At 38.9% G+C, this 24,740-nt stretch overlaps 1 protein-coding gene across 2 annotated transcripts in view; it reads right to left on the reverse strand.

Moving 5' to 3' along the window:
* Positions 1 to 24,740, reverse strand: part of COL5A2 (collagen type V alpha 2 chain) — a 159,872-nt gene that overhangs the window by 26,923 nt on the left and 108,209 nt on the right. The window contains exons 15-33 of one of the 2 annotated variants that reach the window (XM_086361692.1): positions 23,661 to 23,705; positions 23,202 to 23,255; positions 18,606 to 18,650; positions 17,128 to 17,181; positions 14,591 to 14,689; positions 14,213 to 14,257; positions 14,000 to 14,098; positions 12,660 to 12,713; positions 12,330 to 12,437; positions 10,586 to 10,639; positions 9,903 to 10,001; positions 9,123 to 9,176; positions 8,201 to 8,299; positions 8,040 to 8,093; positions 7,894 to 7,947; positions 6,840 to 6,893; positions 5,980 to 6,033; positions 728 to 772; positions 290 to 388 (exon numbers count right to left, since the gene is read on the reverse strand). In XM_086361692.1, the coding sequence (XP_086217818.1) occupies positions 290 to 388; positions 728 to 772; positions 5,980 to 6,033; positions 6,840 to 6,893; positions 7,894 to 7,947; positions 8,040 to 8,093; positions 8,201 to 8,299; positions 9,123 to 9,176; positions 9,903 to 10,001; positions 10,586 to 10,639; positions 12,330 to 12,437; positions 12,660 to 12,713; positions 14,000 to 14,098; positions 14,213 to 14,257; positions 14,591 to 14,689; positions 17,128 to 17,181; positions 18,606 to 18,650; positions 23,202 to 23,255; positions 23,661 to 23,705 (1,269 nt within the window). The remainder of the gene's footprint in view (positions 1 to 289; positions 389 to 727; positions 773 to 5,979; positions 6,034 to 6,839; positions 6,894 to 7,893; positions 7,948 to 8,039; positions 8,094 to 8,200; positions 8,300 to 9,122; positions 9,177 to 9,902; positions 10,002 to 10,585; positions 10,640 to 12,329; positions 12,438 to 12,659; positions 12,714 to 13,999; positions 14,099 to 14,212; positions 14,258 to 14,590; positions 14,690 to 17,127; positions 17,182 to 18,605; positions 18,651 to 23,201; positions 23,256 to 23,660; positions 23,706 to 24,740) is intronic. The other variant, XM_086361687.1, reaches the window with a different exon arrangement.

Here is a 24,740-nt window from a genome sequence, read left to right on the forward strand (position 1 = left end):
AGGAAATATCACTGCCTCGTGTAGTAGATCATAAATCCCATCAAGGAAGAGACTCCTTTATACCTGACTCTTTCACGTCAAAGGAAAGTCAAGCAGGTGCTCTTTAAATATTTGTTAAAGAAATTACTTTGGAAAAACAAGAAAAATAAATTCTAGTACCATCATATGTTCATTGACCAGTAAATTAGAAATCAGCACAATATTGTAAAGCAAATATTTTACAATAAAATATTTTTAACAATTAAAAAAATGAATGAATAAAAAATACTGAGCTCACTCCCACACTTACTTTTGGACCATCAGGACCATGTCCTCCAGCCATTCCTTTCTCACCAGGAAGTCCAGTTATTCCTGGTTCTCCTCTTTCCCCTGGATTTCCTCGTTCTCCCTACACAACACAGAAATGTCAAGCAGTCTCAGTGCTTGATCTGAAAATGGATTTAAATATGTTTCCAGAAATCTGAAAAGTGATTTCTGGGAAAAAATTTAGAAATGAGCAACGATTAAGATTCAGTTTTCTAATTTAGTGATAAGAAATGAACTTGAAGTAAGCATATGCTGGCTTCACAGCACAGACTGTTTCTCATCAGACCGATTTTCATCAAGTAAAAGAACTGCAATGATTAAAATACAGCCAAGTTTAAGATGAAAGATGGTTTTATAAACTGAAGCCAGTGGAAACACAGTTAATCAAAAAAAAAAAAAAGAAGAAGAAGAAAATACTTACTCTAGGTCCTAATGGGCCAACTGCCCCAGGATCTCCAGGAACCCCCTGTAAAACACATTTTTTAAAATGAAAAACTTTAACTAAATTTTAGATATTTATTAGAAAGTTTTCCAGACCATATACCTTAATATACCATATACCATATTTTCTTCTAATACGTTATTGGACATCTGACTAAATTCAGAATACTGAATAAAGAAAAATGTGTACACTTTTATAAATGAGGGGATATCATATATATTATATGGAAATACCCACATGATCTTTTTTTGGCAATGAGCACAGGCAAAATATTATCTCACAAAGATAGTGCATTACTTAGTGACAATTAAAGCTCAAGAACTTTAATTTCCTAAAGGAATGTGAAGAACTTTTAGCAGAGGAAAGTGAAATTAAAACTAATGAAGTACTGATCTTTTAAATAGAACCAACTTAATTCAATTTACTAAATATTTCTTGAACACAGAATATAGACAACACACTTTACTAGAAATTGTAAGTTCAAATTAATGCAGTCATGACTATGTTAAAAGTCTTAACTAAAAGCTCTTAACTAAAAGGAAATTTGTCACTTAAAATTACAAGTACAATTTTGTATTATACTAATGATACAAATGTTATTTGTATTTAATACAAATAATAACTGTATCAAGTAGGCCTCCAGTTTTATCCCTTTAAATGTACTGTCTTCATTGTGGCATGATCTTCCTAAAGCCCAAATCTCATAGTATCTCTCTCTAATTAAAAGCCCTCCCTTAGCTTCCCATTACTCTAGTAAAAGAACAAATTAGACTCAAAACATTCCCTGTCATCTTCTAACCTCATCTTCACCCTCCTCAAGTTGTATACGATATTTCTGACTTACCAAAAATTTTCAGCGCCTAAATTTGATAAGCAAGCCTTTGCATTTGCTGTTCCCAATTCCTAGAATATTTTCTTACCTTCCTTCCTCCCGACTTACCATCATTCATCCTTCAGATTACATAAGAGATAATACTTTGTTGGGGAAACTTTTTCTAAACCTCAATGTCTGAACTAATTCATCTGCATCCTCTAGATTTATACATACACTGTGCCTCCATTACCACTGCACTTAAAACACGCTATTGTCATAACTGTCTTTCTATGCTCTCTGTCGCCTATTAAAATAAAAATTAGGGCAAGGTCCAATTCATCTTATTCAATTGGTTAAGGCCAAAGTTTAGTAGAGCTTAGCACAGAGTGCTCAGCAAATATTTGTTTAAAAGTTAAATGAATGAATAAATCACTCCAAGAAAAATAAATTACATAAACTCATATGTTGGTAAAATGATATAAATAAAATGGTAATTTTCTGTTCATAACTGTTTATGAAGTCTCCAGTAAAACCCTATAGTTCCAATAAGACATGTTTAGTGATTAATAACACAATCCTATAAACACTAAATATCATATTGGCTGTGTGATTTTGGAAAAATTACTTAATATCTATGTGCCTCATTTTCCTCGTCTATAAAATGAGCTACCCCACATCCAAAGTCAGGGGCGGTGGCAGAGAGGAGCTACCCCATGTCCAAAGTAAGGAGCAGTGGCTGCGCATTGCTGGAGCAGCCGTGAAGACATATCCCACGTCCAAGGTAAGAGAAACACAAGGAAGAGGGTAGGCGCTGAGAGAGGGCATCAGAGGGCAGACAGACTGAAACCACAACCACAACCAGCCAATCTGATCACACAGACCACTGCTGTCTAACTCTGAAACTAAGCCATGCCATCTGGGGCCATCCAAGACAGAGGGGTCACGGTGGAGAGGTCTGATAGAACTGGAAAAGGGAATGGCAAACCACTTCAGTATTCCTGCCTTGACAACCCCATGAAGAGTATGAAAAGGCGAAAAGATAGGACACTGAAAGATGAACTCCCCAGGTCGGTAGGTGCCCAATATGCTACTGGAGATCAGTGGAGAAATAACTCCAGAAAGAATGAAGGGACGGATCCAAAGCAAAAACAATACCCAGTTGTGGAAGTAACTGGTGATAGAAGCAAGGTCTGATGCTGCAAAGAGCAATATTGCATAGGAACCTGGAATGTTAGGTCCATGAATCAAGGCAAACTGGAAGTGGTTAAACAGGAGATGGCAAGAGTGAACATCGACATTCTAGGAATTAGCAAACTAAGATGGACTGGAATGGGTGAATTTAACTCAGATGACCGTTATATCTACTACTGTGGGCACGAATCCCTTAGAAGAAATGGAGTAGCCATCACAGTCAACAAAAGAGTCCGAAATGCAGTACCTGGATGCAATCTCAAAAACGACAGAATGATCTCTGTTCGTTTCCAAGGCAAACCATTCAATATCACAGTAATCCAAGTCTATGCCCCAAGAGTAACGCTTCTATAAAGACCTACAAGACCTTCTAGAACTAACACCCAAAAAAGATGTCCTTTTCATTATAGAGGACTGGAATGCAAAAGTAGGAAGTCAAGAAACACCTGGAGTAGCAGGCAAATTTGGCCTTGGAGTACAGAATGAAGCAGGGCAAAGGCTAATAGACTTTTGCTAAGAGAACGCACTGGTCATAGCAAACACCTGCTTCCAACAACAAAAGAGATGGCTCTACACATGGACATCACCAGATGGTCAACACTGAAATCAGATTGATTATATTCTTTGCAGCCAAAGATGGAAAAGCTCTATACAGTCAGCAAAAACAAGACCAGGAGCTGACTGTGGCTCAGATCATGAACTCATTATTGCCAAATTCAGACATAAATTGAAAACGTAGGGAAAACCACTAGACCATTCAGGTATGACCTAAATCAAATCCCTTATGATTATACAGTGGAAGTGAGAAATAGATTTAACAGACTAGATCTGATAGAGTGCCTGATGAACTATGGACAGAGGTTCGTGACATTGTACAGGAGACAGGGCTCAAGACCATCCCCATGGAAAAGAAATGCAAAAAATCAAAATGGTTGTCTGAGGAGGCCTTACAAATAGCTGTGAAAAGAAGAGAAGCAAAAACCAAAGGAAAAAAGTAAAAATATATCCATTTGAGTGCAAAGTTCCAAAGAATAGCAAGGAGAGATAAGAAAGCCTTCCTCAGCGATCAATTCATAGAAATAGAGGAAAACAATAGAATGAGAATGACTAGAGATCTCTTCAAGAAAACTAGAGATACCAAGGGAACATTTCATGCAAAGATGGGCTCAATAAAGGACAGAAATGGTATGGACCTAACAGAAGCAGAAGATATTAAGAAGAGGTAGCAAGAATACACAGAAGAACTGTACAAAAAAAGATCTTCATGACCCAGATAATCAAGATGGTGTGATCACTCACCTAGAGCCAGACATCCTGGAATGTGAAGTCAAGTGGGCCTTAGAAAGCATCACTACGAACGAAGCTAGTGGAAGTGATGGAATTCCAGTTGAGCTATTTCAAATCCTGAAAGATGATGCTGTGAAAGTGCTGCACTCAATATGCCAGCAAATTTGGAAAACTCAGCAGTGGCCACAGGACTGGAAAAGGTCAGTTTTCATTCCAAGCCCAAAGAAAGGCAATGCCAAAGAATGCTCAAACTACCGCACAATTGCACTCAAGGCAATGGCACCCCACTCCAGTACTCTTGCTTGGAAAATCGCATGGATGGAGGAGCCTGGTAGGCTCTAGTCCATGGGGTCGCTAAGAGTCGGGAACAACTGAGTGACTTCACTTTCACTTTTCACTTTCATGCATTGGAGAAGGAAATGGCAACCCACTCCAGTGTTTTTGCCTGGAGAATCCCAGGGACAGGGGAGCCTGGTGGGCTGCCGTCTATGGGGTCACGCAGAGTCGGACACGACTGAAGCGACTTGGCAGTAGCAGCACATGCTAGTAAAGTAAAGCTCAAAATTCTCCAAGCCAGGCTTCAGCAATACGTGATCCGTGATCTTCCAGATGGTCAAGCTGGTTTTAGAAAAGACAGAGGAACCAGAGATCAAATTGCCAACATCCATTGGATCATCAAAAAGGCAAGAGTTCCAGAGACACATCTATTTCTGCTTTATTGACTGTGCCAAAGCCTTTGACTGTGTGGATCACAATAAACTGTGGAAAATTCTGAAAGAGATGGGAATACCAGACCACCTGACCTGCCTCTTGAGAAACTTGTCAGGAAGCAACAGTTAGAACTGGACATAGAACAACAGACTGGTTCCAAATAGGAAAAGGAGTACGTCAAGGCTGTATATTGTCACCCTGCTTAATTAACTTAATTAATGCAGAGTACATCATGAGAAATGCTGGGTTGAGGAAGCACAAGATGGAATCAAGATCGCCGGGAGAAATATCAATCACCTCAGATATGTAGATGATACCACCCTTATGGCAGAAAGTGAAGAACTAAAGAGCCTCTTGATGAAAGTGAAAGAGGAGAGTGAAAAAGTTGGCTTAAAGTTCAACATTCAGAAAACTAAGATCATAGCATCCAGTCCCATCACTTCATGGGAAATAGATGGGGAAACAGTGGAAACAGTGGCTGACTTTTTTGGGGCTCCAAAATCACTGCAGGTGGTGATTGCAGCCATGAAATTAAAAGACGCTTGCTCCTTGGAAGGAAAGTTATGACCAAATGTAGACAGCATATTAAAAAGCAGAGACATTACTTTGCCAACAAAGGTCTATCTAGTCAAGGCTATTGCTTTTCCAGTAGTGATGTACAAATGTGAGAGTTGGAGTATAAATAAAGCTGAGTGCAGAAGAATTGATGCTTTTGAACTGTGGTGTTGGAGAAGACTCTTGAGAGTCCCTTGGACTACAAGGAGATCCAACCAGTCCATCCTAAAGGAGATCAGTCCTGGGTGTTCATTGGAAGGACTGATGTTGAAGCTGAAAGTCCAATACTTTGGACACCTGATGTGAAGAGCTGACTCATTTGAAAAGACCCTGATGTTGGGAAGGATTGAGGGCAGGAAGAGAAGGGGATAACAGAGGATGAAATGGTTGAATGGCATCACAGACTCAATGGCCATGAGTTTGGGTAAACTCCGGGAGTTGGTGACGGACAGGGAGGCCTGGCGTCCTGCTGTTCATGGGGTCACAAGAGTCGGAGACGGCTAAGTGACTGAACTGAAAATGGGCATTATAATAGTACCTAGTACATAAGAGTTATTTTGAGGATTAAAACAGATAATTAATTTCAGCCAAGGCAGAACAAAGCCTGACAAATAGTAAGTGATATTATGTCAGAAATTTTTAGTATTACTACTCTTATTATTAAAAAACTTACCTGATCACCTGGCTTTCCACCTTCCCCAGGAGGCCCTGGAGGACCAGGAAGCCCCTAAAGTAAAAGTAAGAATATAAACCTGTGTCTCCATGGAAACTAATAGGCCACCAGTGTTAACACTTCACCCTTTACAATGTATGGAGCTCCCTTACTATTTTCAAGCAAATGATACTGTTTAAACAAAAGTTGAGCAAAACAAAACTAGAAACCTATACCCTCTAATACAACACAGCAGCTAATCCTTTTGTGGGTGTAGATTTACATTTGCACACCACTTAGCAAAATGATAATGTAGCAATAGGTTCTTTATGTTTGTAAAGTATTTAATGGCTCTCAGAACAACATTTTAGGCTGATAGAATAAATATGGAAAGTTAGCCTGAAAATTTTTCCCCAAATGATGATCACCCAATGCTATTAAATATTCTACCAACATATTTAGATAAATCATGAAAATTTGTTCAACAATAAATTATGGCTGAGCCCCTTCACCTAAAAACTGTCACAGCATTGTTAATCTGCTATACCTCAATACAACATAAAAAGTTTAAAAGAAAAATTTTAGACACCAACACATTAAATAAGCCTTAATACAGTTAAATAAATCCTACTGAGATATCAAAAGCATTTTATAATTTTTAATTTGTTAAAAGGTTTGGGTTTTGGTCAGTTTTTCAGGGGAAGTTTATTCCTGTTCTTTGAACAAAAATGTTTGATTTCATCTAAATGTCTATCCTATTTACTAAAAGAGGAGTTGCTTCTTTGAAAATTATAGAATTTCACATTATTCAACTATATCCTTTTCATTAAAAAAGCATTTTATTAGGGGAAGAAGAAAGGGAAGACGGAGTCAGTGCATACCTGAAAGCCAGTGGGGCCTGGAGGACCCTGTTCTCCTCTCTCCCCGGCTAGACCCTGAGTCACAAAGGAAAGAAAACCATGAACACCAGGAACCAGATCTACTGACTTACCCTCTGCGTGAATGACCCAAGTATTCATATTTCTGTGCATTTCTTCCAATCACAAGTTTTTCACTTTAGCCAGATCATAAACTAGTCCTAAAAATCACCTAATGGTATTGTTTGAAGTCCTTGATGGTGAGAAAATACCTCCTAAAGCCAGCAAATAAACGGATAGAGTGTTCATTTTTTTATCCAAACATAAGTGTCTGGAGTCAACTGTAAAATTTGTGGGAAAACTGACTATTGGGCACAGACAAATTCATTACTTTTATATATCCAGTCTAATGTTTCCATTGTAGTTTCTCAGTGTCATAAGAAGTACTAATCAAACTTTCAAATTTAAAGTGCTATTTAAATTGCCCCAGTTCAAAACAAGTAAACATGCCAAATATTTCTTATAAACACAACTTTAAACTCCTAGGATAAGAATAAACCTCAAGAGATATTATTCCTTTGAGGACTAATAAGTAGGAAACAATAAATTTATGTAAGTTTATATTATATTATATAATTATAAGTTATATAATTATAACTTCTATCATAATTCATAATTATATATAACATAATGTATTATTATTCATAATTATCTTCCAGCTTAAATAAATTTCTATAAGGTATAATATTAGAAAAACAGGCATAATTGAAGTTACATATTTTAAATAAAATACAGTATAAAATATTTGTCTGATACTATTTTCCTAGTTGCTATATTTTTCAACTGTGACAACATAGAGATGATGAGGTAGCTTTTGCCATTAGCATTCATAGAAGCTTAAAATAATAAAGCATGAGATTCCTGTTTATTTCAGTTATCAAAAGACATAACTGAAATTCTTTCACCTTGCACTTTCTTATTTGCTTCCCCTTGAAACTTATCCATATGTAAAGTCAAGTCTTACAGATAAGACAATCATTGAAAAATGTAATGTGAATATATTCTCAATAAAACTTACCGGGGGCCCCACAGGACCAGAAGGACCAACTTCGCCATCTTTTCCAGGAGCTCCCTAGCATCACAGAGAGATAATATATGAGGCGAGGCCATGAGAATCTGGATAATTCCATTTATTTTTTTCTTTAACAGAAAATGGATAGTTACCCTCTGCCCAGGAACACCAGCATTTCCTGCTTCTCCAGGTTTTCCAGGATCACCCTAGAGAATCAATACAAACTAACTTAAGTTTCAATCAGTTTGCTGATTGACAGTTGTTATGGCAAGTGAGGATTATGATGAGATGGCACATTATACACAGTACTTACACTGCTACCTTTGGGGCCTGGAAGACCCATACTCCCAGGCTGCCCTCTGATTCCTATGGAGCCTGGAGGACCCGGCCGGCCGTCTTCTCCTGGAGCACCCTACAGAGTTGACAGGAGCAATGCAAGTTTCACATCAGTTCTCTATACACGTCACATCGCCCAAATTTCGTTTTCACACACTATAAAAGATGTATAAGCTTTAAATTATGCTACATTTTTATGTTAGCGAATCAGAATAGTTGAGTATTAAAAAAAACTGCTGAGATATTTTAATATTTAGAACAGAGACTTAATTCTTATTCTATATACAAGTTTCATCTTTATATCTCTTTACACGCTCATATTAATAGGGGAAATCTTTCTCTTCTTTCATTTACTCTTATGTGTGGTAATTAAAACTCAGGACTTGTGTTTCACATATACAACACAAAGGAAGGGCCCAGAATATATGAGTTATCAAACTTAATACCTATTTATCTCTTAAATGTATAAGATTGGGAGGATATCAAGAAATGAGATTGTTACTAACAGACAAATTCTACCAATATTCATAAATACATCATTTCAACTTTTCCATTTATGTCAGAGAAGCAATCCCAATCTCCGACATTTATTTCAACGTGTGATCAATTTTTGGTCAATTTGAAAATGATCAGAGCCTTAGGATTTGCTTCCAGGAGGGGAGGGTGTATTTCAGACATGATCAGCACCCACATTATCAAAAACATTGTTATTGTTCAGTTGATAGGTCGTGTCTGACTCTTTGCAACCCCATAGACTGCAGTGCACCAGACTTCCCCATCCTTCCCTATCTCCCAAAGTTTGCTCAACATACATTAACCTTAACTAAGGCTCTTACCATTTAAGCTGCATGTCCATTGAGAAATATTAATGGTGGTGGACTTTTGTTTAAATCACTTACCAAAGGTCCAAGTTTTCCTTCAGGACCCTGGACACCAGGATTTCCTGTCAGACCCTAAAAATTAAAAGCAACTGTCAGTTTGCTGCTGACCTACCACTGAAGTAAAGTTTCTAAGGAGTAAAAATAGCACTGCATTTAAAAGATCCAGTCCTGTTTTGCAGTGTCCACTCTTGGGAGCCTTAGGCTCCTCTAGACAAACTCTGAGCTCCGTCATGGACTTCACCCAAACTGGCTTCAGAGGATTCAGGATAAACAGCACAAGGTTATAGGAGACTTTCACTCCTACCTCTAACACAGGTTTCAAGAAAAAGAACTTACATTGAGCCAAATGTTATCTTTCCAAGCAACTTTTGTATAATTTTTTCTCTTTAAGGGGCATTGTTGACAACTGAATATAAGTATTTACATACTGTTCAAATGAATTTTCAAATGACATTTTGTTAAAATGAAATTTACCGGAACACTCTCTGGTAAAAGTTAAATTGTTGTTTATCAGTGAATAAAGGAAAATTATAAAATTGATAAATCGGATTTTTTTTAATCAAGTGGTACAGTTACTAATACATACCCCTTTGAATAAAGGAGATTAGAAGTTACTAGTTTTTTCCATACATGATAAAAATAACAAACAATTCATAAGGAATAAAGCCAAATCCATAAAAAAAAAAAGTCCCAAGTTGTGAAATCAAGTTACTAAAAAATAAAACCTTAAAAACAAAAAATGGATTCTCAGGAGCATATCCCTTGGGTTGATGTAGCAAAAAATTGCTGTGTTCTTACCCGAGCACCTGGAAGCCCAGGTTCACCTGGACGTCCTGGATCCCCCTGACCTCCTTTAGGTCCTGAAGAGCCAACAGGACCCCTCTCTCCTTGAGCGCCCTGTTCCAAAGCAAAGTAGAACATGTCAGGAAAAAAAGGAATACAGGCAAACAAAGGCAACTGTACGTAAAACCCTTATTTTATAAATCAAACCACTAGTATAAAGGAATTGGTCAAAGTGGGTACAAAGACCTCTTTGTAAACCATGTCACTTCATATTTTATTCACATTTGGATTCCTTGGAATAAAGGTTTTCCAACATTATTTAATGAGAGTTGTGTTTAAAGCCTCACTCCAATAACTTAGATTTAGAAACCCCAGAATTTTAAAAGAGTCTAAATTTCTAAAGAAAGGAAACAAACTATATCAGCTAAAGGAAAGATTTACGGTCTGTTCTTCTCAGGAACTTCCCTGAAAAGTTTGAAAAGCAAACTCCAGTATACCTCCAACTATCATCCTTCTCCCTGGAGGCCTCTATAATGAAGAAATTGCACAAGAGGGATCTGGCATTAGGTCTAATATCTGTGTTCAACTCTTTTCTAGATCTGGAACCCACGTGAGCCAAAGCTAGATAACCCCTCCAGACAATGGCATCTTTTGCAACAGCACCCACAAGAGTGTCAGCCTTGACAGGATAAACTTACCTTTGGTCCAGGTAAACCATCAGAGCCTGGAAAGCCACGATTGCCAGGAGCACCCTGCAGGTGACCAAAGTGTGATTCTCAATTGTGGGTGTTTATGTAACATCCGATGAATGGGTAATTTTTACTCTTAGTATTACAAGATTTTAGGAGCTATGATCAAGCCTACACAGCAATAGATATGTCTAAGAAAAAGTAACCTGACTAAACAGAAGGAAACTTTAAATTTTGAAATATATATATATATGTACTGAGCCAAAATTATTCAAATCAAGAAACATTCTAATGCTTCACTGTAAAATCAAACTTTGAGAAAAACTGATCCCTAGATACAGAGACAAGAGACAAGAAATGGTACCATGTTTGATAATCACAATGTCAGTGATTGCAGGCATTAGTATTGTCTTGGATATGAAACTGTTTACATTCTCTGAAGCTCTACACAAAAGTAAGGTGATATTGTTAATCTCCCTTGCAGACTGGTTTCATTATAGTCCAGTCACAACAGTTTTTTATGATCGTTAAAGTCACTCAACCTTTTCAGGCTTCCTGGATTTGCATTTGTTGCTTGCTCTGCTGAAAATGTTCTTTCTTTCAAGTTTCTTGCTGGCTCATCCTTATCTTATAGATCTTATCTAGATGCCAACTTTTCAAAGAATCTCATTTCCTTAACACCTAATCTAGTGACACATGACTGTCATACGGTTACTCTCTACCACATCACCCTGTTATTCTCTAAATGTAAAATGTGTGATTACACTGAGGAAATCAGAGTTGAAAGAGACACGTGTATCCCAGCATTCATCGCAACACTGTTTACAATAGCCAGGACATGGAAGCAACCTAGATGTCCATTGGCAGACAAGTGGATCACAAAGCTGTGGTACATACACACAATGGAGTATTACTCAGCCATTAAAAAGAACACATTTGAATCAGTTCTAATGAGGTGGATGAAACTAGAGCCTATTATACAGAGTGAAGTAAGTCAGAAAGAAAAACACCAATATAGTATACTAACGCATATATATGGAATTTAGAAAGATGGTAACAATGACCCTATATGTGAGACAGCAAAATGAATACAGATATAAAGAACAGAGTTTTGGACTCTGTGGGAGAATGCGAGGGTGGGATGATTTGAGAGAATAGCATTGAAACATGTATATTAACATATATGAAACAGATCACCAGTCCAAGTTCAATGCATGAGACAGGGTGCTCGGGGCCGGTGCACTGGGACAATCCAGAGGGGTGGGATGCAGAGGGAGGTGGGAGGGGGGTTTGGGACTGGGGACACATGTACACCCATGGCTGATTCATGTCAATCTATGACAAAAACCACCACAATATTATAATTAGCCTCCAATGAAAATAAATAATCTAAAAAAATTAAATGTGGGATTATATTTTTATTTATATGTTGACTTATTTAGTGCTTACCTCCCCATTAAACTATGGTTTACTAGCCCTTCATGGAGGCTGGGACCATAGCACTGTTCACTGATGCGTCCCAAGCACCGTGTATCAAAATTGGCATGGAGCAGTTGTTCAATCAATATTATTGAATGAATGACTATACACTGATTAGACAGCTGGCTCCCTTAATTCACAGGCAGCCATACTGAACTGTGTAATATACCTGCTAGCATTGCTCTTAACTGCCCTACTTTTCCTCAATTTCCCAAAAGTTCCTCGAGTAATCTCCCCACAACTATAAGAATTTATTTTGTTATTCAAATTTTACCCTTTCTCCCACTGGGCCCGGAGGACCAACTGTGCCCGGATCACCTCGGGGGCCTCGTTTGCCTTCTTCACCAGGTGGGCCGATTGGACCCTGGACACCATGTGGCCCCTATTGAAAACAGAAGGACAGGTAACAGATACAGCCATTTAGCAATCGAGTCACAGTCAAAGGAATCCAGTTAGTCACAAACTTTAAACTATATTAAGTGAACTGTTTCCATCAAAAAGTATAATTCTCTTTATCATCCTTTTAAATATTTGAGTATTTTGGGCTTACACTTTGGGATCACATTCATGTTCCCCTTATCACTGAAAAGAAATAAAACCTTACCGGCTCCCCTTTTGGTCCAGCTTCTCCTTTGAAACCTGGGACTCCTGGATCACCCTAAAATAGGAACATAGAAAACTATAAGAACCAGGATATTTATCCAGCCCAACTTGCTTTAATTGTTGCAGTGAATGGGCTTTGACAATTTCTGCAGCAGAGTCTGTGCTGAATCAATAATACAGTAATTTTTTAAAATGTACACAAATCTTATAGAATGTGAGTGAAATGTTATAAAATCCAGTATAGTTAGGTAGCAATTTGTATATTTTACAGTGATCTTCAAGAGACTTACCCTTAAAGTCTTATTTTTAATCATGCATAGCAGGATGATTAGAATAATTCAATGCTTCTTCCAATTTGATAATAAAAATTAGAACTAACAATGACAACTTCAATAGGTATATCTATTTAGGGTCTATTTTAGGAAATAGATTTTGTTCATCCAAAACCAAAGTAATTTTATATATATGTAGTATTTATTAAGATTTGGCAACTTCAAATAGGGTATTTTATGTTTAGAGTATTCTAGGGTTTGGGGGCATGTATAGGATTTTGGTCTTTATATACCAAGTATACTTTAATTTGTGGGAACCAGATTGCTAAATTGAGAACATGATAAAATCAAATGTAAAATATCAGCAACATTTATGTTTTTATAAATTTGTCATCAGTATTTGAAAAGGACTTATCAGTGTAGCCAAATTACTTACAATAGGATCCAAAATATTTGTTTTAAGTAGTACTAGCAAAAGTTTTAATTTTTTTATATCAAGCTAAAAGATACATAATCACAACTTCTCAGTATGTATTTCTTAAGAACTAACCATACTACTTTACCAATAGATGAATACACAAATATAAAATATACAAATTTCTACAAAATATGGATATTCATTCCATATAAACCATATGTTGGAGGCACTCTTCAAGAACAAACCTCAAGATATAGCTGTTGAACACATGTTAGCCACACTGTTATTTTAAGTCCCCATGAAACTTCCATATTTCCCCATATTGGCTTGCAAAATATTCTCATAATATTTATCATTCAACTATTTATAAAATTTTATGAGGTGGATCATAAAGTTATGACCCTACTATTTTAAATAAAAGAACACTAAAATTGAACAAAAGGCAGTAATTTTCCACTTTGAATTTAAACACATGAATTGTACATTAACATTTGGCTTCCACTTTACAAAAATTTCTATCTTCATTTGCCTCATTCAGATAAGTTAGACTATCTATGTTTCACTGTATTTCATAATCTATTATTGATACTGATATTTCTCTGGTGATATTAGATGTATTATACAGGGTGATAATTCTTTGAAGGACATTACCGGTTGGCCTCGAATTCCGGGAGGTCCAGTGCTACCCTGAGGTCCTGGAGATCCAGGGGGTCCTGCTAAGCCAGGAGGACCAGAAGTACCCGGAGAGCCCTATTGGAATGCAAGAGTAACAAGCAGAGATCTCAGCACAAGTCTATGGTCACTGTCCGAAGTTCACTGTGTCCCTGCGAACTTCCCGTGGCTTAAATGCAGTTAGTCACTCACCGTTGGGCCTTTGGCACCAGGCGTACCATCAGTTCCTACTGCACCCTAAAGGACACAGGAAAAGTTCACAAGATAGTAAGCCATATGTTGGGAGTATTCAGATGTCCACCCACCTTCCAAAAGGAAGCAGAAAATTTTAACCAAAACAAAAAAGGATAAAGAAATCAACCATTGTATCATAAAAGTCACTTTTATGACTAATTCTCTTTTCCATAAAATAGACAAAATTTGCAGAGTTGACAAGGGAATTGTTGTTGTTGTTTTTTTTTTCTCATGAGTTCTAACACTCAATCAGAATTGAAATAGAGTATATTAAGACAGATTGCCTTTGTTCTGATGTTATAGAGCATGTCCAACTTGGAGTGACAAGGGACTTACAGGAAGACCTTGGGAGCCAACAGGACCAGGGGGCCCGGTTTCCCCTCTTTGCCCTTGAGGACCTTCAGGGCCTCGCGCCCCAGTGGGACCTGCTTCTCCCTAAAGGCATACAAGAGGGAAATGTTAATTTTAGAAAAACCTAAATGCAATGTGGTTCAAAGCTGACTGCTTATTTGGAGTTTTACATTTTACACCTAATCATTTAAAGAGGTCAAGTGCACAAAGCAGGTTCTTCAAGGGTGGGCATATTTTCCCCACCCTCGGGATGCGCTGATACCTACAGCATGTTAGAGCAGAGGACCTGGGCAAGGTCACCTGATAACCTTGAAACACCCAGTTTCCAACCCCAGATAGGAGTCCAGACAGTAAAAATATAGGATGCCTGGTTAAGTTTGTTTTTTTTTTTTTTTGCTGACAAAACAAGAGATTTTATTGGGAAAGGGCACCTGGGTGGAGAGCAGTAGGGTAAGGGAGCCCAGGAGAACTCTGCCACGTGGCTCGCAGTCTCGGGTTTTATGGTCCTGGTTAAGTTTTAATTCAGATAAAACACAATGGGTCTCAGGGTCACTCTGTCCCACACAATGTCTGGAAAACACTTATACTAAAAATTTATTCTTTATTTATTTGAAATTCGAATTTGCCTGGGTTTCTGCATTTTATCCAAGATACTAAATACCTAATGTAGGTCAAATCCTAGAGGAACCTGGACCTGGAATTTTAGGACTAAAAATTCTAAGCTTAGGGGGGGCTCATTGGTATCAATAAAACATAGAAAATTAAATCCTATTACCCTTCACTGAAATACAAAGAACTAGGTGTGAAAGTTTATTTTTCATGCAGAGAGCCAGAGACCCTGGAAGGACATTATGGTTATAGCAGAACTGGACCGAAAAGAGACGGGGGGTGGGGGTTTTTGTGCTGGGGATGGGGAGTGGAAAACAATTTCCGAGAGAAACAGTTTCTCAAGGTGTTTAACTTTATTAAGCGGTTCTCAGTTACCAACAGACAGTACTAGAAAAACCCAGGAGGAGAGGGAAGTGTCCAGAGTGAACCCTGATATAAACTACGACGGCGAGTGAAGTCTGAATCAGAAGCCACAGTAGGTGCAGAAACCACTTCCTGCCAAGTCAGGGTCCTGGGCTTTGTGGGTATTCTTTCTTGAATTCTCTATCCAGAGCTCAGTTTGGGGGTGGAGAGTCTCACAGTGACAGAGAGAAAGGGAAGGGATTTTGCATACTTTGATTGAGGTACACAGGGAGGCTGGGCGCTCCAAGGTCAAGAGTCAGGAGCAGAGTCAGGAGCAGAAGCCTTGGGACTTCAGGGAGCAGATACAGAGAGGAAGAGAGAGGGTCCTCCTCGGCTGAGCTCACAGTGAGTTCTCAGTCACAGGAGGGACTGTTTCCTGAACTGTCAGAGGGCACCATTTTAAAATAAAACAGCCACATCCCTGGCACAGAGTTTACAGTCAACGTTAGAGAGAGCCAGAAAAATAATTTGCCTTGATGACTCCCACATTTCAAACAGCACTTGAAATGTCAACCATAGACTGTTTGCTTGCTTGTTTCGAAGTTCAAATCCAGTTTGAGTGACCCCACTAACAAGAAGCACGAGCCTATCCTGAGGGCATCGTCTGCCTCAGGCGCTATGCTGTGTGTGCTAAGCCCAGTCACGTCCAACTCTTTGTGACCCCATGGGCTGTAGCCCACCAGGCTCCTCGGATTCTCCAAACAAGAATACTGGAGTGCATTGCCATTTCCTTCTCCACAGGATCTTCCTGACCCAGGAATCAAACCCCCGGCTCCTGTGGCTCCTGCATGGCAGGCGGTTTTACCGCTGAGCCAGTATTGTGTTTTTCAAAATTTGAAAGTAGTTTTCTGAGTTTATTCACTAATTTAGCTTATATAATCTTAATAACCTCTTACTGCAATCCTTGAATTTATCATCCAAAGTACTTGGGAGAAAGAACAAACTGTGACTCACTACAAATGTAAATCATCCCAGCAGAATATCTTAATCCATTCCCATGGGGAGAGACAAATAGCCTCCCTGCCCACTCCTTTAATGATTGTATAAGTTGAGGGTACAAGGGCAGGGGGGGAGGCAGATGTGAAGGACAATATTGCATGAGAGAACAGCCTTTTGACAACCCCTGATTTATTTTAACCTCCTATTGTTTAGAGCATTATGCTATTTATTACTGCCAGACACAGTATTCAAGAACACAGTTACAATTTGAATTGAAGTTTTTCCTTGCAGCTGTTAAATTGTCTGGCTTTAGAGTCCTAGTGCCATCAGATTCTTTGATATTACAATTGTATGATTATAGGTAATTCTTTTTAAATTACTTATATAATAATATCATATTTTTTCATTTTGTATTTTTTCCCTACCATAATGGACATTGAGAGCACTTCAGGCACTTTACTTAGTTAACAGCAACTTCCATACTCCTCAATGAATTAAATGACATTCTTTGGGGATTCATGTGCTTAAGAAGTAATTCATGTCATCAAGAGCTACATATATTAACATCTTACCTTCATTCCAGGATTTCCTGGAAAACCAGCAGAGCCAGGTATCCCAAGAGGACCCTATTAAAGAAACCAGCAAAGTGATGAGGCATGTATTTTAATCAATATTTTATCAACATGTAATCTTTTATCCTTTGAACATTCTGTACTTTGATATATAGGAATAATCTGCTTGGTATTTTAAAATCACAAGGATAATATTATAATTGTATTATAAGAACCTTGCAATATTGACATGAGACATTGGTAGAAGAGGTGTCCAGTGGTATTAAACATAACAGGATCTCCTGGTTGTACCATATGAGAGTAAGTCAGTCATAAGCACAAACTGTCTGGAACAATTGCCTCTTGAGAAATTACTTTCTTTGTGTTAACCAAGTAATAAGGATAGCTTTTAGAAAGTTACACACTATACCAAAACCTAGAATCCCACTTTATACAAATGATGCTTAAGAATCAGCTGTATAGAACAGTCTTATGGACTCTATGGGAGAGGGAGAGGGTGGGAAGATTTGGGAGAATGGCATTGAAACATGTAAAATATCATGTATGAAACAAGATGCCAGTCCAGGTTCGATGCACGATACTGGATGCTTGGGGCTAGTGCACCGGGACGACCCAGAGGGATGGTATGGGGAGGGAGGAGGGAAGAGGGTTCAGGATGGGGAACACATGTATACCTGTGGCGGATTCATTTTGATATTTGGCAAAACTAATACAATTATGTAAAGTTTAAAAATAAAATTAAAAAAAAAAGAATCAGCTGGATACCTTTAGAGTGATTTTTTTCAGGCTAATGAAAAATGAACATGTGTCACTATACTACATTAGGAAAGGCATGAATAGAGTCTAAACCACTGATTTTAAAGCTGAATTTAAAGGAAATTAGTGTAGGTGAATTTCATTCTAGGTTATCCTGATTCTTCTTTGAGGACTGCATTTTAACGCCATCAAGTTTTGCATTAATAAAAGTCCTTTTAAGTTACACTGATTTTTCTTCCTATAGTTTGTTTCATTTTTGTGAGTAACGAGGGAGAAGAGCTCTTAAGGACAAATAACTTCAAATACAGTTTACCCTCATTGTGTTTCCCTGAGTTTACTGTGTTTTACATCAATCCATCCTGTGGACCACACTATACTCCTATTCTCTTCATATGCTCATCTTTCGAGACTAAGCTTAACAGTTGTTCCTCTTCAGGTCATCCCTGAGATCTTTGTCTCTCTACTGGTGTCAGTACAAGTAGGTCCCCATACTTCGTGTTGCTTTCCCTATTACAGCAGTTAGCAGTAGCATTATGCTACCGTATTAATTGATATATCTCTCTTCTTTGATAGGGAAGTGTTCAAAAACAAGCACAGTGTGTTCATTGTCTTGGTACTCCAAGCATCTGGGACACAGTAGGTGCTTCATACATGTTAATGAGTGTACAAATGTAAGAAAGAGTGAGTAAGTGAATGAATGAATGTGAAAGCAATACACTCACCATGGGCCCAGGCTTTCCAGGCATACCATGTGCACCTCGCTGTCCCTAAGTAGAAGAAGAGACAAGATCAGAGTGCATTTCTATAGCACTTGCTGACAAGTCATTCACTTCACAAAAATTTCCATGTTAAAAAATTGGAGAATGTCTATCAAGGTTAACTGACAACAACCTTAACTAGGTTAAGAGCAATAAAAATACACATTTATACAACATGGGTAAGGGAGCAATAGAACACATCTATCCAAGGACAAGAAATAAAAATCAAACTTGGAAATATAAAACTGTGTAAAATGATTTTGTTTTTACTGGAACATGTCACCTTCTATCAAATGAACTCAAAGACAGAGAAACTTTGAACACTGGGCTCTTCTTAATAGCTAGAATAATAATGATAATAATAATGTGTTTGGAGTAAAACAAAAAACTAAAGCTCACGCGCACATGTACTCACCCACAAAGGAAATTAAGTGATAGTGAATGCTGTGTATGTCACCCAGATCCCCCTTCAGCACAGAAGTAAGCATCCTATCTCCCTTGGAAGTGTTGTAAGCTGATGGCTCACCCTTGAGACCCTCCCCACAAACCGCTGCAAGATGGTAGCTATTCCAAGATTATGCCTGTGCCCTTCCATGGTCAATGCAGTGAAACAAAGGATTAGCCCCATTCAAAACAGTCTGAAGAGCCATTTCAGCTCCATAGTTCTCATGGAATGGAAGATTCATGGAGACTGAGGCCTCTGTTGCAAATGTAACACAGCTTTTAATTTCTCCTTGTAACAAGCCCTGCTCATTTCAGTAATTTCTTCATAGGTATAGTTTCTGAGTGCACTCCTCAATAAATTTCCTGCACACAAGTCTTTGCTTTGATGCCAGTTCCTTGGAAAACTGACTCATATACCACTGATGCCAGAGATAGTCAAGAAAGCAGATGCTAAAATGGAATTTTTAATCTGACTTCCACACCGGCCAGCTGGTGATAGATGGGGTATGGAATTCTCTTGGCATGCTGTAGTGATGCAGTGGTAAATATTGTTTCCAACGGTGAACTGAGACAGGGTATACATATAAGGGAATGGGGGCTTCCCAGGTGGCACTAGTGGTAAATACCCTGCCTGCCAACATGGGAGATGTAAGAGACAGGTTCGATCCCTAGGTTGTGAAGATCCCCTAGAGGAGGGCATGGCTACCCACTCTAATATTCTTGCCTGGAGGATCCCATGGACAGAGGAGCCTGTTGCGCTACAGTTCGTGGGGTCACACAGAGTTGGATACAATGGGATTGGGGGCAGGAGGAGAAAGGGACGACAGAGAATGAGATGGCTGGATGGCATCACTGACTCCATGGACGTGAGTCTCAGTGAACTCCGGGAGTTGGTGATGGACAGGCAGGCCTGGCGTGCTGCGATTCATGGGGTTGCAAAGAGTCAGACACGACTGAGCGACTGATCTGATCTGATCTGATCTGAAGCAACTTAGCACGCACAGAAGGGAATGGGCTATGGGTGCAATAGCTCAGGCATTTGAGAAGGTTTAGAAGGCAATGGCACCCCACTCCAGTACTCTTGCCTGGAGAATCCCATGGACGGAGGAGCCTGGTGGGCTGCAGTCCATGGGGTCGCTAGGAGTCGGACACGACTGAGTGACTTCACTTTCACTTTTCAATTTCATGCATTGGAGAAGGAAATGGCAACCCACTCCAGTGTTCTTGCCTGGAGAATCCCAGGGACAGGGGAGCCTGGAGGGCTGCTGTTTCTGGGGTTGCGCAGAGTCAGACACGACTGAAGCGACTTAGCAGCAGCAGCAGCAGAGGATGTAACTATTGTAAAGTTAATGGAATTCTATGGGTCTTGTTGAGTGAATCCATTGGAGAAAGATGTTGTAAGGCTGATAGTAATTAATCATCAATATAAACCTCCTTAGCAGCATTTAAAACTATTATTATCTTCTACAGCTAGAGGGAAGAAAAAGTTGAAGATCAGCTCAGGACTTAATGCTAAAGGTTTAAGTACTCTTGAAAAGGTTGAATTCCAAAACATGGAAATTCTGCTACGCCATGGTCAAGGATGGAAGGATGAGCACTGAAATTTGGCACTGGGATATGTTAAGAATTTTGAAAGCTCAGGGACCCTGAAGCCTCTGGGCCTACAGAAATGATCCTTTCCCATTACCAATTTATACTTCCCTCTTGCTTAAAGGTGATACAGAGCCCTCTACTTTACCAGACCATATATGCTTCCACCACCACTACCTGCTTCTCCCGTGGCCACTAGGCCAAGAACTAGTCACAAAATAGCTTGGCTGAAGGAACGCTGTTTCTGATAAAAGAAAGAATAGATCCTTTACCAAAAACACTGTAAGTTCTATACCTCATGTAGAGGCAGGATTCAGGAAAGAACACATGGGACTACGTCCTAAAGGTACAGGATTGAGAGGGACAGGGTATGAAACTGGAGAATTTTAATGATTTGGAAGCACTGTACCATAATATATATTTAACACCCAGATAAAGACTCTGGGAAACAGTATTAACAGGGAAAATAGCTTTTGGAAACTTGGAAAGAGCAATGGCCCACACTAAGTGAGGTAGAAATGCCAGAGCTGCCTGGGCAGACAGTAGAATAAGGCAGAGAAGTGAACACAGTAGATTGGATATAATATATATGGCTGGACAAAGTAAGAGCTGGCTATGGCTGACTTTATTTTTCTGGGCTCCAGAATCACTGCAGATGGTGACTGCAGCCATGAAATTAAAAGACGCTTGCTCCTTGGAAGGAAAGTTATGACCAACCTAGACAGCATATTAAAAAGCAGAGACATTACTTTGCCAACAAAGGTCTGTCTAGTCAAGGCTATGGTTTTCCCAGTAGTCATGGATGGATGTGAGAGTTGGACTATAAGTAAAGCTGAGTGCAGAAGAATTGATGCTTTTGAACTGTGGTGTTAGAGAAGACTCTTGAGAGTCCCTTGGACTGCAAGGAGATCCAACCAGTCCATTTTGAAGGAGACCAGTCCTGGGTGTTCTTTGGAAGGACTGATGTTGAAGCTGAAACTCCAGTACTTTGGCCACCTCATGCAAAGAGTTGACTCATTGGAAAAGACCCTGATGCTGGGAAAGATTGAGGGCAGAAGGAGAAGGGGACGACAGAAGAGGAGATGGCTGGATGGCATCACTGACTCAATAGACATGAGTTTGGGTAAACTCCAGGAGTTGATAATGGACAGGGAGGCCTGGCATGCTGCAGTTCATGGGGTGGCAAAGAGTCGGACACGACTGAGCAACTGAACTGAACTGATATTCTACAATATTATCTACATTTCCAGGGGACACTCTGCCTATAAGTGATAAGGAATGGTCTAGTGAGAGGGTGTCACTTGTTCTGAACCAAGGCCCTGACTTCAGTACCACTGAGAAGCTCTAAAGTGGTTGTCTTCTGTGGGATCATAGTAGGGGATGTGATAAAACTGGGACTCTTAATTCTAAAGGAGATGATAAGATATTAAAATAAGAAAGGTCAGATGGCAGTCCTTAATTGTCAAAAAAAAAAGTGGGTTTAATGTAATGAACTGCAAGTTTGAAATATTAGCAAGTACAGCCTGACTTCCAGAGAGCTGTGAAGAGAATGAATAAAATAACTGCCCCTGCCCCAGTTTTAAGGTAGATGGGCAGAGAGCAAGAGTATTTCTCAATCTGTACGATTAAAGGGTTTCCTAGGTGGTACTAGTGGTAAAGAACCTGCCAGGCAATGCAGGAGACATAAGAGATGTGAGTTTGATCCCTGGGTTGGGAAGATCCCGTGGAGAAGGGCATGGTAACTAACTCCAATATTCATGCCTGGAGAATCCCGTGGTAGACAGAGGAGCCTGACGGACTATGGTCCATAGGGTCTCGAAGAGCATGATGTGATGTGACTGAGCAATTTAGCTGCTGCTGCTAAGTCACTTCAGTCATGTCTGACTCTGTGCGACCCCATAGATAGCAGCCCACCAGGCTCCCCCATCCCTGGGATTCTCCAGGCAAGAACACTGGAGTGGGTTGCCATTTCCTTCTCCAATGCATGAAAGTGAAAAGTGAAAGTGAAGTCGCTCAGTCGTGTCTGACTCTTAGTGACCCCCTGGACTGCAGCCCACCAGGCTTCTCCGCCCATGGGATTTTCCAGGAAAGAGTACTGGAGTGGAATGCCATTGCCTTCTCCAAAGCAATTCAGCAGGTACAATTAAAATCAATCAAGGGAAAATGATCAAGAGACTCTAATCTTTTAAAGGGTTTATTCATAGTATCACCTTTTAGGATTGTGAGGAACAGGAGATAAAGAGATTTAGAACACTTGGTAAATAATAAGTAATAACAGTTTCTTAATTTCTTTATTAAAAAAGTAGGCAATGAACATACTTTGGTTATGTAAGATGGTAACATTAACAGAAAGTAGGTAAAGTATACCTGTGAACTCTCTATTCTATCTTTGCAACTTTCCTGTAAACTTAACTTTGTTTCAAAAAGAAAAGTATAAAAATTACAAAGTAAGCAAAGTAAAGTTTGTTCTCCTTTAAAAGGCATATTCAACAAAGTATTTGAAAGAGCTAAAATACACATACTTACAGGAGCACCCTGTGGTCCAAGCCTTCCTCTCTCTCCTGGCATTCCTCTTGGGCCCTATAGATGAGAGAGAGAGAACATCTCTTGAAACATCTTACTTGAATCTGAGAGTACTTTGATTTCACTTCTCAAATCAATCATTAATATAATCACTACTCATTATAATTGGCCCAAATAGATTTCACTTAATCTAGCATTAATGTCCTAAATCTATAATAATCCTGATTTGGTCCCTGGATACAGAAAAAGAAAAGTGCATTCAACAATTAAGAAAAACAATGTAATGCAGGAAGCCTTTTCTATTTGAAGGGGCAGTTCTTATAGGATGCTTGCCTTTCAGCTGATAATAAAGAATTACTTCACCAGCTAACATATGCTCTCTATGTCTTTTTCTCCATTTAAATATTCTCTTAGCATAAGCTAAAAAGCAAAGAAATAACAACGAATTAAATTGATACTTACCATCGGACCCATGGCACCCATTGGACCAGTAGGGCCAGCTTCACCCTAAAGCAAAAGTGAGATCACTTTACAATACAGGAAGCCTACAATTGATATTCACAATATTCTCTTCCAAGTGTGTTATTTAAAAGGCTTATTTTCAAAGTGAGCATTTGAAAGGCACACTTTGAATAAAGGGCCTCAAAACTATGCTGTATCACCTGTTCTCAAAATACAATGGAAATCTAGTGTCTACAGAAATAAGCCTAAAATCAAACTGGGAATTTAAGCAAGACTTATGGGACTATCTTCTTTTCACTTTCATTTTCATTATACCTAGCCACATTAATTGAATTTTAATACAAGTGCTTAGTCTATGTCTGACAATAAAAGTAAAATTTTACAAAACTAAAATTGACTATAATATTCCTTTAAGATCTCTTGTAGGAAGCTTAGAAATGACAAATTTAAATCCAAATGCTTTTTCACACATGTGTCTCATTGTACTTTCCATTAAAAAGTCATCTGCACTTCTTGGATGTTCTCTTTCCTTCTAGAAGCATAAATAAATTTGGGGAAGAAACAATGGCCAAAAAGCCCTAAAATTAAAAGGGTACTAAAATAATGGGACCAATGAACCATCTAAACCTCTCTGATATTCTTAAAGAAAAATTAAGAGTGAATGTGTTTTAGAGGGTGGACTCATAGCACATCTTTATATAAAGATAACACTCATCTTACATCGGTAGAAACCAAATGGCATGGTAGGGGTTTCTAGTGGCAAAGTAAGGTCGTACCATGTATCTTCTTAAATCTACCACTCATCCATGACTATGCCAAAGCCTTTGACTGTGTGGATCACAATAAACTGTGGAAAATTCTTAAAGAGATGGGAATACCAGACCACCTGACCTGCCTCTTGAGAAATCTGTGTGCAGGTCAGGAAGCAACAGTTAGAACTGGACATGGAACAACACACTGGTTCCAAATAGGAAAAGGAGTACGTCAAGGCTGTATATTGTCACCCTGCTTATTTAACTTCTATGCAGAGTACATCATGAGAAACGCTGGGCTGGAAGAAGCACAAGCTGGAATCAAGAT

This window comes from Bos grunniens, chromosome 2 (assembly GCF_055505025.1).
Source record: "Bos grunniens cultivar Pamir isolate PY7600 chromosome 2, Bosgru_T2T1.0, whole genome shotgun sequence".
In the NCBI taxonomy this organism is placed as follows: Eukaryota; Metazoa; Chordata; class Mammalia; order Artiodactyla; family Bovidae; genus Bos; species Bos grunniens.